Source organism: Rutidosis leptorrhynchoides, chromosome 1 (genome assembly GCF_046630445.1).
Source record: "Rutidosis leptorrhynchoides isolate AG116_Rl617_1_P2 chromosome 1, CSIRO_AGI_Rlap_v1, whole genome shotgun sequence".
Lineage (NCBI taxonomy): Eukaryota > Viridiplantae > Streptophyta > Magnoliopsida > Asterales > Asteraceae > Rutidosis > Rutidosis leptorrhynchoides.
Window position 1 is genome coordinate 388,780,004 of NC_092333.1, and position 15,603 is coordinate 388,795,606.

The window sequence follows — 15,603 nt, forward strand, 5'->3', positions numbered from 1 at the left end:
CCGTTTTTATTTTAATTAGTGGCGGATTAAGGTATTCGGAAAAATCCCGAATCTTATAGTAATTATCTTTATTTATTATTTGTCATTATGGTATAAAAATTGACCGTTAACTATTTACAATTATTAAATAAATAAAATAGAAATAAAAATAAATAAATAAATTAAGTAATAGATTCCAACCCCAAATAAAATATACTCATTACTAAAACTAATCAAATAGGTTCTAATTATATTTTTAACAAAGCTATAATTCATAAAACTTATTTTCGGATCACTGTTTATTTAAAAAATCACATAATTTCGAATTTAACTTGCTTAATATTCATCGAACGACATTTGAGTGTTACTGACGATTACAAATTAAATTTGAAACTATTTATACTTAATTAATATACTTTCTTTATATATAGGTATGTTTTTAAATACTAATTATTATTTTTACATAATTAATTTCTAAGTACTACATCATAAATTATATTTCAAATTATATATATATATATATATATATATATATATATATATATATATATATATATAAATATATATAAATATATACATATCTATTTACAAATAATTGTTCGTGAATCGTCGTGAGCAGTCAAAAGGGTAATTGATTACATGAATATAGATTTCAAAGTTTTCGAGACTCAATATTACAGACTATGCTTATCGTGTCGGAATCACATAAGCTTAAGTTTAAATTTGGTCGGAAATTCCCGGGTCGTCACACCTTGGTTGCAACCTTGCCCCACATTCATCCCGTGAATGTATACCAATCCAAGTTCATAATAGTCTAAACCTCACACTTGCTCTCACAAATGTGATCGACTACGGAATTTAGAATAATTACTTATTCATGGATAAAATATGAAAAATAGGAACATAACTCAAAATAAATTAATTCCACAATTATATTAATGAGTTTGAACAGATTTCGTTCCGTTAAAATACTTAAATTAGATCATGACCAATCATTAGAATATCGAAGCCCTAATGCACAAACATGTCTTGCATGTTTTGATCCATGTAAGAGCTTCGTGAGAGGATCCGCTATATTAAGATCTGTGTGAACTTTGCGAATACATATCTTTCCCTTTTCAACTTCATCCCTTATGTAGTTGAATCTCCGCTCAATGTGACGGGTCTTTTGGTGAGCACGAGGTTCCTTGATTTGAGCAATCGCACCCTCGTTGTCACAAAAGATCTCAAGAGGGTCCTGAATGGAAGGGACTACTCCTAAGTCGTCGATGAATTTCTTCATCCATGCAGCTTCCTAAGCTACCAATGAGGCGGCAATGTACTCCGACTCTGTAGTGGATAATGCAACAACGTCCTGTTTTGAACTCTTCCAAGAGACCGCACCTCCATTTAATGTGAAGACATAACCGTATTGTGAACGAGTATCATCACGATCAGTTTAGAAACACGCCTCCACGTAACCTTTTACAGCGAGTTCCTCCTCACCAGACCCGTATATAAGAAACATATCCTTAGTCCTCCTAAGGTATTTCAATATACTTTTAACAGCAATCCAATGGCTGTTTCCTGGGTTATTCTGGTATCTACTTGTCAGGCTAAGAGCGCATGACACATCCGGTCTAGTGCATATCATTGCATACATGATTGACCCAATAGCATATGCGTAAGGGACCTTCTTCATTCTCTCTTGTTCATCTTTCGTGGTAGGACACTGAGATGAACTGAGAGGCGTTCCTCTTTGAATAGGTACCAAACCTTTCTTAGAGTTGTCCATCTTGAACCTTTTCAAGATCTTTTCAATGTATGCACTTTGATTCAAACCTATCAATTTCTTGGATCTATTCCTGTAGATCCCAATCCCCAAAACGTATTGTGCTTCTCCAAGATCCTTAATGGAGAAGCATTTACTTAGCCAAGTTTTAACTCCTTGCATTGCCGGAATATCATTTCCAAATAACAATATATCATCCACATATAGTACAAGGAACATGATAGTGCTCCCACTAGCTTTCTTATATACACAAGCTTCATCACCATTTTTAATGAAGCCAAATTTCTCGGCTTCCTCATTAAAACGATGATTCCACATTATAGATGCTTGTTTCAATCCGTAGATTGACTTCTTTAACTTGCATACCTTTTTAGGATATTTCGGATCAACAAAACCTTCAGGCTGAACCATATAGACATCTTCCTCAAGATGTCCATTTAGGAAAGCGGTCTTGACATCCATTTGCCATATTTCATAATCATAATGAGCAGCAATGGCAAGTAATATCCTAATAGACTTTAGCATTGCCACAGGCGAAAAAGTTTCATCATAGTCAACCCCTTGAGTTTGAGTGAAACCTTTTGCTACAAGTCTTACTTTATATGTATCCAAGTTTCCATGCATGTCGGTTTTCATTTTGAAAAGCCATTTACAATCAACTAGCCTAGAGCCAGGAGGTTGCGCAACAAGTTCCCAAACTTGGTAGTCATACATGGATTGCATCTCAGAGTTCATGGCTTCCTGCCATTTATCTTTATCAATCCTTGATAAAGTATCTTGGTAGTTTGTTGGTTCATCCAAATCAACCACATAGCAACCATCCATGAGAAACCCATATCTCTCAGGAGGATTACTAATCCTACCAGATCTACGAACGTCTTGTGTATTTTGATAATCCATTTGATCATTCTCAACATTTTCATGTTGAGTGCAAGTGTCAACCAATTGTGTATGATCTGCTTGATCTTGAACCTCTTCAAGATCTATCTTCCTTTCACTATTTCCTTCCATTAGGAACTTAGTTTCAAGGAATTCAGCCTTTCGAGCAACAAATACATTTTGCTCAGTTGGATCATAGAAATAGTATCCCATATCATTCTTGGGATATCCTATGAAGACACACTTCGTGGATCGAGCATTTAACTTATTAGGGACGTAACGCTTAGGATAAGCTTCACATCCCCATACCTTTAAGTATGATAGAGATGGAGGTTTTTCAAACCACATCTCATGAGGTGTTCGTTCCACTTTCTTGGTTGGGGCCATATTTAAAATACGAGCCGTAGAGCATAGACAATAACCCCAAAATGATAGAGGTAACGAGATTCTGGCCATCATAGATCGAACCATATCCATTAGGGTTCGGTTCCTCCTTTCGGAAACTCCATTAAGTTGTGGTGTCCCGGGTGGAGTAAGTTGCGAGATAATCCCACAACTTCTAAGATGGTCTTGGAAAGCATCGCTTAGGTATTCACCTCCTCTATCGGTACGAAGTACCTTGATTGTCTTATTGAGTTGATTTTGTACTTCGTTTTGATATTCCTTGAATGCCTTAAAAGTTTCATCCTTATGTCTTAATAAGTATACATATCTGAAACGACTAAAGTCATCAATGAAAGTAACAAAGTATCTTTCACCATTCCTAGTCATGGGTTTAAAGGGTCCACATACATCCGAATGTATTAATCCCAATAAATCTTCAGCCCTTTCATAGGTCCCTTTGAAAGGTGATTTAGTCATTTTGCCTTGTAAACAAGATTCACATACATCAAACGAGTCCATCTCATTTGATTTCAAAAGTCCATTCTTTTGAAGTGTACGCATTCGATTCTTGTTTATGTGACCAAGGCGACAATACCATAAGTAGGAATCACTCAAATCCCTTTTGAGTTTCTTGGTGCTAGTATGGTATATTGAGCTACTAGATGATGTATCATCATGAACCAATTTCATAAATTCCATTTGAAGGCGAAGCCTTAAAATAGAATACATTATCTAAATAAACGTGGATATCATCATTAACAAAATTAAGATAAAAACCACATTGTTTTAAACGGGAAACTAAAATAATGTTTCGACATAAATCCGGTGCATACAAAACATTGTTCAAAATAAGTTCCAAACCACTTGGAAGCTTTAATACAAAGTCTCCTTGAGCCTTCACTTGCACTTTGGCTCCATTACCCATAAAGAGACTTGATGTTCCCGCTTGCTTGCTACTTCTTTTGAACACCTGCAAAGAATTGCAAATGTGAGTTCCACATCCAGTGTCTAATACCCATGTATTAGAAGAAGTAATACTAAGCTCTATATATACCATATATATATTACCTGAGGTTTGCCCCGCATCCCTCTTCTCCTTTAACTCCTTAAGGTAGACCGGGCAGTTGCGTTTCCAGTGACCCATTTCACCGCAACCGAAGCACGGGTCTTCCTTGGGGTTTGCTTGTCCGGAAACCTTTTGCTTCTTGTTCTTGTTTTTGGTTGGGGTAACCATCTTCCCCTTTCCCTTGCCTTGATGGGCGGGTCCTTTCCTCTTAGCCGCCTTTGGCTTAGAGGTATTATTACCTTTGGACCCACCATCATTGACCATTAGCACGGGTGAAGCCCTCTTACCCATGCTAGTTTCCGCTGTCCTAAGCATGCCATGAAGTTCACCAATGGTCTTATCCATCCCATTCATATTGTAATTAATTACAAATTGGTCAAACCTCTTTGACAAGGAGTTTAGGATAAGATCCGTGGCTAGCTCATTAGATATGTTGAGATTAAGACGGTTTGCGCGATCAATGAGGCTTTTCATCTTAAGGACATAAGATGAAACGGATTGGGAGTCGTCCATACGACATGCATAAAGTGCTCGAACGGTCTCGAAGCACTCGACACGTGCTTGTTGAAGGAACATCTCCTTCAATTGCGTGATCATGTCGTATGCAGTATGATGCTTGAAATCCTTTTGGAGTTCGGGTATCATAGTCCCAAGCATTAGGCAGGCGACTTGCACCGAATCGGCGCAATACTTATCCCAATAAGCCATGTCTTCCATATCTTCCTCGTCGGGTTGATCGGGAATGGGGTCTTCCAACACATACGCTTTATCCTCGAGTTTGAGGACAATCCTAAGATTGCGGAACCAATCCATAAAGTTCGTATGGTTGAGTTTGTCTTTCTCGAGGAGAGACCTTAACGATAGGTTGTTCAGGTTAATAGGTGCGTTTTGCATGTTGTTGTTATTGGCGGCCATCTACAAAATTTAACAAAGTTCATTTAAGTATCGTTTTAAATTTAATAAACAATACCCTTTAAATATTAATTGACTTATTAAATATTAGAATCCAACGGTAAATCAAATTTCGGTTAGGTGACCTTTATCCCATTATTTGATTTAGCTAGGTAGTCATTTATATGACAATTGCAATCCTTTTGCAACTTCTAAATTATGGGATCATGCAATCCTTTTGTATGGCATATTTATCCCATCAACGCCTATTTGTTCCTTATGCTTCGGTGACCCTAAGTTCATGATTCCCAAATCAAGTCGTCCTACTTGTGTAAACATGTAAAATTCAACATACAAGTGGTTAGGTGACCTTTATCCCACAAGTGTGCTAAATTTACCTTAATCATATTAGTTTGCTCATAACGGTTAGGTGACCTTTATCCCATTATGAGTTCCCTAATATTTTCAAGTGTCACACAAAAGGATGACGTTTAACTTGTTTGTCTTGTTAATTAAGGGATTTTAAGTTTTCTTTAATTCTAGTTTGAGAAAACATTTATGCCATACACCAACATGCATTTAGTGTATGGTATTTATGAAAATCCATTTACATGTCATGTAATAAAGATATTTCATTACTTTGATATAAACCATTTTATATGTGTAATCTGTTTCTTGTTCTTAATAACCATTTATTAGCGTATTTTTCCATTTCAATTTAACCGATTAAATTGTAGTTTGGTACATTTCATGTTGTTAATAATTTAACCAATTAAATAGTAGTTTTGCATGTTGTTAACTTGTGTGATAACTTGTTGTAGTAACATACACAATCCACAATCATACAAGAAATTAAAACAACCACGCATGCAAAACAAATGTTCACAATCAAGCCTTTTGGTAGACATTTTGTTTAGCCGAAAACAAAATGCCACCGGGTAATGGGTCATAACACAAAGTAGGAGATTTTACCACTCCCACTTAATCTTGCATCCAAGTAGATTCTTCTTGTGTTCTTCCTTTGACTCCATCCTTTCATCTTCATTTTTACAAAAAATATATCCTAATTTTCTAAAAATGAAAATATAACCTAATCTATTTTACATACCAAATATGAAATAAATTACATAACCAAAATTAATATTACATGCCAAATGAATAATTAATTTTACAAACCAAATGAATGAATATTACAACCATATCAATTGAATAATAAATCAACCAAATAAGCATTCATACAAACACATGGTCATGGCTAGATTGTGAACTTACAACATACAACAAAATTGACCAAATTTCAAGTTCCAAACCCTTTTGGAACTCCCTAAAATTCGGCCAAACCAAGAACCATCCAAACCCGAACATATTTTTACATTCTACTTTCATGCATGTTACTAGAATGCAAGTATGATGGGTTTTAAGGTCATCCAATAGAAGCATATTTTAAAGACCTCGGCTCTAGATACCATTGATGGAATTCAACACAACAACAAGTTCATAATGTTTATATTATCACAAAACCAATTTTATGAGTGTTAAGTCAAGCGGAAGCATTATTTCATTTATAAACAAGTGTTTATGTTAAATTAAACCATTTTGATTGAATTCCATGTTAATATCAAGTCTTTAAAGATATGTTTACAAATAAGATGAGAAGATAAGAAATGTACCTCCTCAAGCTAGTTGAGGGTCGTTTTCTTAGTTGCAAGAAGATGGTGAAGATGATGTTGATTAATGGAGCTTCAAAGCAATGAAACCTCAAGAGATAATACCCCAAACTCTTCACCAACACCTTATGCAATAGTTAGGATTTAATGACACTAGAATTAGCTTGCAAAAAAAAAAAGAAATGAACTCTCTTTTCCTCAAGAAAGCTCACGGCAGCAGCAGTGCAGAATGAATGCTGTCCAGTTTTTTTTTCAAGTTAAAATATCAAGAAACACTTAAGTGAAGTGGTCAAGCTTTGGTTCAAGTAAATAGCATGCACCTCTAAAGTTGTGTGTGAGTTGGAAGTAACAAATGAGCATGGGATATTGTCTTGAAGACCAAAAAATTCTGCACACTCTTTTTATAAATAATGTTATATATATATATATATATATATATATATATATATATATACATAAACTTGATACATATATATAAACATGTATTTATTTTGTTATTTTCACATTTTATAAACATTTTTATAAAATATAACACAACATAATCATTTAAACCTATAAACAATTATATATAAATTATCCAAATAATTTATCTCAAGTGATCATATTTTAGAAAACCGATTTTCTAAAGTCCAAGTGTCGCGTATTTATTTAATGACCCAATCGTCAAGACTAAATACGTTTTAAGGTGTCGGTAAGTTTGTTATTGGGTATGACCCGACTTGGATCATAATATACTAGCCACATTAATTTAATATGTCGCTCGGGCATACGAAATACCTTCAGACTTAAGACATAAAATCGACAAACCGGTCATTAAACGGTAAAACCCCCTTTTTATAATAATAATACTACTTATATATATATATATTTATATACAAATATAGTTTAAAATATAATATAGCGTTAAATTTAGTTGTATCCATGTGGAACGAACCGAACTTACTAAAAACTACACTACTCTACGATTAGGTACACTGCCTATAAGTGTTGTAGCAAGGTTTAGGTATATCCATTCTATAAATAAATAAATAACTTGTGTAAAATTGTATCGTATTTAATAGTATTTCGCAATAAAATATAACTATTTCGTACTACACCTCGCACACATCAACTTACATAGCTTTAGTATATTGCTATGTCATCACTATGTGTTTGATCCTAGATTAATCACTAGTGAAATCTTGGTATCATTATATAAGTATTACTTGACTACTTGCTATCATTATATAAGTATTACTTGACTATGTGCTAATTGCCAACTTGCTTGTACTCATTTAATATATATAAATGGTAATGTGAACTTTGTCTTGGTATATGCTATAAGTTAGAAAATCACCAAAATATGTTTAGCCTACTCAAATGCATTAAGTGTAACTTGGTTGATAACATTTGAATGTTCATAATCAAATGGTCGTGTATGCTTAAAGGATTATTAACACACACATTAAAATATCATAAGAAACATGTTTAAGTCTAGCAACATGTCCAAGTATGATTTAGTCTTGTTTAATATGATGTCTTACTTATAATGAGCTTAATTGAACTTACATGTTTCACTTAGTAAGATATAATAAACACACCTAATTAATCTATGTGCAAGTTTAAAGATGAATTATAATGATTAATTGGGATAATGTTGTTAATGACATGTTGAGTAGCCAGTAGCACTTAAGCATGTGTATTGAATACAAACAAATGACTAGCCAATAAGCATGTGTGTTAAATACAAACAAATGGTTATGACAAATATGAGATTACCTCAAATGATTATCAAGAAGTGTATCCAAGAAAAGTAGACTTGCCTCTTTGGTAATGAAAAGTCGTTATCAAGGTAATACATCCAAGAGGAATCAAGCACTTAATGCATATAGTATTTGTATAGGATGTTGGGTATCTTTTGCAGGTATTAAACGAAGTAAAGAAGCCAAAAGAATCAGGTTTGAATGGATTCAAACGGCCATACAACGACTAGGTGAAAATGACCAGACAGTGTCCGTTCGACCCACGGTCGACCATGGGTTGAGCCGTGGCAACGGCTACTTTTTTATCTCTCACTATAAATAGAAAGACTTAGAGAGATTCAAATGGGGACTCTCTTGCATGCTTCAAATATAAATATATTAGAAGAATCACAAGCCCTTCATTCATATATGTTTGTGATTAGCAAGAGAGATATTCTATAATCTCATAGATTGTAGAATTAATGTAAACTTACTTTTAAATTATTATCTTTGTGAGTTTACTTAGTGTGATATTATCATTTGAATTATCTTAGGAATATCATCACTAGAAGAGTGAATCTTATACTTTGTAATAGAAGCAAAAGCTAGCTTAGAGATCATCTTCCTTAAAGGGAACTAGGAGGTTGGTTAATTTCATTGAGAATTAATACTTGTCCAATGTGAAGATAAGTTGATCTAAGTTAGAAGTCATCTTTCGAAGGGATAGAAAGATTAGATGTGCTGTCTACAAGGAGTACAAGATTTGTAAATCAGATCTCCACTGGGTTACGAGAAAAGACTTAGTGAAGCAAACTCCCGATTAGTGAATCGGAGAGTGAATTAAGGTAGATTAGTTAACATCTATCCGAACCACTATAAATCCTTGTGTTTATGCTCTTTACTTTACTTTCAACATTACTTTAAACATAAACACTACACACATTGAGTTTGAGTTGATTAAGTTGATCAAAGTTGATAAACTTTTTTAATCTTCAAAAAAAAAAAAAAATTTTGAAAACGTATTAAGTAACTATTCACCCCCTCCCCCTCTAGTTACTTACATATACTTTTTACAAAAAAATTCAATGGCAAAAACTTTGTTTAAACTTTTTGATATTCGGGATTCAGATGATGAAGACGATCTGGATCTTTTACGAGAGCAATGGCCGAAGAATTGGATGTTGAAGAGGCTGCAAACAATGAACGAGTTCCACGGTACCATGAGGTCAAGAGTTACTCCGGTGGTGAACAGAGGAATATTCTTTGAACTTCCTCAAATATCAGTTATCCAATCTGCTGGCATTTCTTAAGGAAGACATACCTGTTGAACACAAACAGATATGAGTTTTTAAAGACGCCAACCTTCCGGCGACAGTTCTCAACGATGATGAAGATTGGAATGCTCTAGTTGGTCGAGCAGTGACAAGCAATGAAAAAATCAAGGTGTATATCGAATTCAGGGATGACAGCGAGTATATTGTGCATGATGATGATGAGGAGTATATACCTTCCGGGCTACAATACGACACTGATGGCAAGTTTTATTCGGATGATTCCGATGATTTCTTAAAAACATTGTCGTTGTTTTAAATGTTTAGTTTAATTATCGTATTATGTTTAGCTTCATTATGTCTACAAAAAATTGTAACCGTGTTTGTGTTATTAATAAAAGTGTTGTTAAAAAAATATTATACTCTGTTAATAATAATAATAATAATAATAATAATAATAATAATAATAATAATAATAATAATAATAATAATAATAACAATAATAATAATAATAATGAAAGAAAACAAAAATGTAGAACCAATTACCCTATCACACAATCATCACGTCATACCACTACAAACTTCATGACGTCATCACATTTGCCAAATCACCACTAAACCCCACAAAAATCCTATCACACTCCATCACTTCTACACCACTAATTAGACCACAGATAATGGTGATTGTGACGTGGAGTAGATGAGGCGCACTTTTTGGGGCAAGTCAGTGACTGGACCATGGCAGAAAAATGAGGAGTTGTTATGGAGGGCTTTTGTCAAAGGATGACAATGACGTGACATTCTTTTTGATTTTTTTGATTATTTTAATTAGATTTTATTTATTAAATAAGATAAAATAAAACACTACATAAATAAAAATAAAAAAGCTACATTAATAAAAAACGTTACATTAAAAAAAACGCTACATTAAAAAAACGTTACATTAAAAAATAGAAGACTAGTTTGTAGAACGAAAGTTTGGTGGGAGGTTCCAAATATGAGCCGTTAAATATTCACGCAGTTGATCGTGTACGTTTCGATCTTGAATTTCCTTTTCTCGTGATTTACGATCCTTGACTCTTCTCCTAATATTACGACGGGGCCTGTTTTCGGGTTTATCTAATCATTCTTATTCCCAAGTACTTAAGGCAAAACCATTATCTTCTTGTATCATGTTGTTCATAACAATGCAACTGTACATTATCCTTCTCATCTTGCTAACGCTCATAACTCGTGCCGGAGTTTTTAAAATTGCAAACCTACCTTGTAAAACACCAAATGTATGCTCTACGTCCTTTCGACACTCGCTTGAAATCTAGTAAATTTGATTCGTGGCTCATCAATAGGCGTCGAATATCCCTTTATTGGTTGTCCAATCAGGATATATCCCGTCCTCCAAGTAGTAACCAAAGGGATAGACGTGTTCGTTTACTTCAAACGAAGACGGTGCAGCTCTATCCTTTTTGAGTGAATCAAACAATGGAGAATGATTCAACACATTTATGTCGTTGTTTGAACCAGCCATCCCAAAAAACGAATGCCATATTCACATATCGTATGAAGCAACCGCTTCAAGCATGACCGTAGGGTGACCGTGATCACCTCTAGCATATTGACCTTTCCATGCAACGGGACACTTTTTTCAAGCCCAATGCATACAGTCAGTACTACCCAACATTCCTTTAAAACTATGTTTCTCCTCGTACGCCGAATAAAACTGAGCAACGTCAATTGCCGTCGGCTTCCGCAAATATTCTAGGCCATATAAATCAATTATACACTTGCAAAAATTATTTAAGCAAACATATCCCGTTTTCTCTGCCATTTTTATATATTCATCAAAAATATCAGCGGATGTTCCATACGCCAATTAGCGTAACGCGCAAGTTATTTTTTGAAACGTCGGAGTTTGAGAAAAATAGTCGTTCCACAAATTAATACCCGCTTGTTCACGATCTCTATTAATAAAACGACGTGGGTTTCGTTTCACCCGAGTTCTTCTAGGTTGGTATTCTTCCTCTTCGTCGGACGAGGTGCTATCGAATAACAAATCAAGACTCGGGGCTAAAAACTCCATTTTTTGTTAATGAAAAATAGAATGTTTATGTTTATATAAATTGGATTGATATGTATAAAGTATGAGAAAAGTGTGAAATGAATAATGTAAATGAAGGTAAAATGTGTATGTATTTATTGGAGAAAAAGAAAAAAAATATTAAAAACTCCAACGGTTAGTCCTCCAACGACCAATTTCATCCATCAATCACAGCAAGCCACCTCCCCAAACCGCCTCTCTCTCCCCCGTGATCGGCCGACAAACGCAGGGTCACAAACGCCCATTCCCGGCGTTTGTCGGGGCATTTGTCGAGCCATGTGGATGGCATGGTGGCTCCACTTACAACCCCCTTTGACAAAAGTCTCCCATTACAACTCCCTTCTTTTCCTGCCATAATCTAGTCATTGACTTGCCTAAAAAGTGAACCTTACCCACTTCACGTCACAATCACCTTATCCGTGGTCTAAAGATATTACAAATTTTATATATAGTGAATTTGCCACGTATTAAAAAATTGTTTGACCCGATTTGTCAAGTGCCCCGACTTTTAAACAAAACATAAATTAACCATATTAGTTAACCACACTACTACATATTAGAATATTTAAATTTAAACTTATACGTACATAATACAATAATAATTAATTTTATTTTTATTAATATTGATAATAAAATAAATAATTAATACGTAGTAACAATCGTAAAATTTCAAAACTTTGGATGTTCAGAATATTGGTGTCGACTGTCGACTGCATGATATTTTAATAGTAATAATATTTTAATAGTAAAACAACAAATATATAAATAAATTAAGAAACAACAAAAAGAGTTAAGAAAAAGCCTAACATTTCATTTCATTTCATCTCTTAAGTCTTCCTTCACGCTGATTCACACTATCATCAAATAAAATCCCTAATTCCCACCATCAAAATCCTAAATTTATCATCTGGTTATCAAATTCACCAAAACCCCATAAATAAACATGGCCTCAGCTGCCATATTTTCATCTTTACGCCGGAGCAGATCGCCGTCGTTGGACGCGTTTTTAGCGCCGGTTGATCTAGAAAACGACGTCGCCGGCTTATTAAAAACCTTATTAACAATCTCATCTGAAATCGTCTCATCATTCTCTGACAAAACGCCGTCGTTTCAGAAAAAGAATTCCAGATCTTTACTCCGGAAAATTAAATTATTTGTTGTGTTTTTAGATTCCGTTCAAGATTCAGGTGACTCGTGTTCAAACTTACAGCCAACGGTTGTGTTATGCTTTAAGGAGTTGTACCTTCTGCTTTACAGGTCCAAAATACTACTTGATTACTGTAATCAGTCTAGTAAGTTATGGCTTTTGCTTCAAAACCCTTCAATTTCTGGTCATTTTCATGATCTTAATCAAGAATTTACTACACTTTTAGATGTATTTCCAATTAATAATTTGAATAATTTAATTAGTAGTGATGTTATAGAACAGATACACTTGTTACAAAAACAATCAAGAAGGGGAAATAAATTGTTTATAGATAAAAATGATGAGGTGTTGAGGTTGAAGTTGTTTAAGATATTGGATGAATTTGGGGAAGGAAAGGTTCCAACTTTTGATGAAGTATATGAACTATTTGTAAAAAAATTGGGGGTTTTTGATGCTAGGGTTTGTAGGGTTGAAATTGAGTATTTGGAAGAACAAATTATGAATCATGAGATTGATCTTGAACCATCAAGTTCAATACTTGGTGGGTTTATAGCTTTAATTAGGTATTGTAGATTCTTGTTATTTGGATTCGATGAAGATGAAGTTGAAACCCTAAAAGGAAATAGTAATAATAATAATAAATGTTTTAAAAGAGGGAAGAAGATACGTGGGTTGATTTCGAAAGAGATTGCGGATACGTTTATAACGATTCCTAAAGATTTTTGTTGCCCGATTTCATTAGATTTAATGACGGATCCCGTGATTATATCAACTGGGCAAACTTTTGATCGTGGTTCGATCTCGAGATGGATTGAAGAAGGTCATTGTAGTTGCCCGAAAACAGGGCAAGTTCTTGTGCATAAGAAGCTTGTACCAAATCGGGCCCTTAGGAATTTAATCATGCAATGGTGTATGGCTCACAAGATCCCTTATACTCCTCCCGAAAATTCGGATATAGGAAATGAACCATTTCCCGCAGCTCCCGCTAGTCGGGTTGCAGTTGAAGCGAATAAAGCTACCGTTAAGCTTCTTATCCAGCAGTTTGAAAATGGGTCAGAATTTGGTAAATCGATTGCTGCACGTGAAATCCGTTTACTGTCAAAAACCGGGAGAGAAAATCGAAGGTTTATAGCGGAATCAGGTGTGATTCCTCATTTAAAGAATTTACTTTCTTCACAAAGTGCGGTTGCTCAAGAAAACGCGGTGACTGCAATTTTGAATCTTTCGATTTATGATAAGAATAAGACGCGAATTATGGATCAATACGAGTGTTTGAGATCAATCGTGAGTGTTTTAAGATACGGGCATACAATTGAATCAAAAGAAAATGCAGCTGCTACGTTATTTAGTTTATCTGCTGTTCATGATTACAAGAAACGTATCGCTGATGAAGAAGGCGCGTTATTAACATTAGCTCATATGTTAAGAGATGGTACCCCGAGAGGGAAAAAAGACGCTATTACCGCGTTATTTAACCTCTCTACACACATTGATAATTGTGTGAAAATGATTGAATACGGGGTCGTTAAGGCGTTAGTCGAGGCGTTAAATTGTGAAACCGTGGCGGAAGAAGCCGCCGGTGCGTTGGCAGTGTTAGTCCGGCAACCGGCGGGTGCCGAGGCGGTCGGGAACGAGGAAACGGCGGTGATTGGTCTTGTTGAAATGATGAGATGTGGGACCCCTAGAGGTAAAGAAAACGCGGTGGCGGCGTTACTTGAGCTTTGTAGGAGTGGTGGGGCCCGCACCAGCGAACGGGTTCTGAAAGCTCCTGCGTTAGCCGGTTTGATCCAAAGTTTGTTGTTTACGGGAACTAAACGAGCTAGGAGAAAGGCGGCGTCACTTGCGCGTGTTTTTCAACGTTGTCATTATGATTCTTTGCGTGTTAGTGAAACTGGGTTCCGATTGGAGTATGCTTTTGCGGCCGCAAATGCCGCCAGTGGTAACCTGGATTCGGGTTTTCAGGCAGAAACGGTTTCGGTATCAATGTCGATGTCGGTTTCGGTTTCATAGTTTGGTAATTTGAATCTTGTGCATTAAAGTTTAAACCCCTTTATTTGTATCAGATATATTCATTTTGATGTTATTACCATATACTCTTAATTAATAAATATACAGAATTCTTTCATTTCATTTTCAGTGATATGCACACAACCTAAAACTGTTATGTAAACAACCATCATGTTTTACAGTGTTCAACACTGTAAAGCAGGATGGTTGTGTACATAATAATTTTGAGTTGTGTACATATCATTACCCTTTCATATTATTTCTTCCTGTTTTGTCTTTGTAATAATTAGCATGATTACCATGTGTACATTTTGCATCAAAAGTTGTACCTCTTAAATCATCCTTGGACACATTATTATTATTATTATTATGTAATGTAATTCCTGGTGCAAAACAGTAGTTGACAATTATGATTGACAAGTGCAATTTGTTCATACTAGCGATATGGTTTATTGAGTTTTTGGGTACAAGTTTATATGCATATGGTACAACCTAAAATGGGAGAATTGGTTGTATCCAGAAATTATTGGATGTGGAATATTTGATGGCTAGTAAAGACAGAAAATGCTCGTAGTGGACTGTGGATGCAGTTGTCGACCAACAAGCGCGTATTACACTTCTTTGTGTGGCTTAAAATCTTTGAAATTGGAAGCTGACATCAAAGTGGCTGTGTATCACTCATTCTGAGAAATATAATAAGGACAGACAAGGAGATTACGGAGATT

At 34.9% G+C, this 15,603-nt stretch overlaps 1 protein-coding gene across 1 annotated transcript; it reads left to right on the forward strand.

Moving 5' to 3' along the window:
• The first annotated feature begins 12,533 nt into the window (after positions 1 to 12,533).
• On the forward strand, positions 12,534 to 14,996 carry LOC139871238 (U-box domain-containing protein 17-like). The gene has a single exon (XM_071858973.1). It carries the CDS (start codon positions 12,668 to 12,670, stop codon positions 14,879 to 14,881), a length of 2,214 nt encoding a protein of 737 aa, XP_071715074.1. The 5' UTR covers positions 12,534 to 12,667; the 3' UTR covers positions 14,882 to 14,996.
• Positions 14,997 to 15,603: the final 607 nt, after the last annotated feature.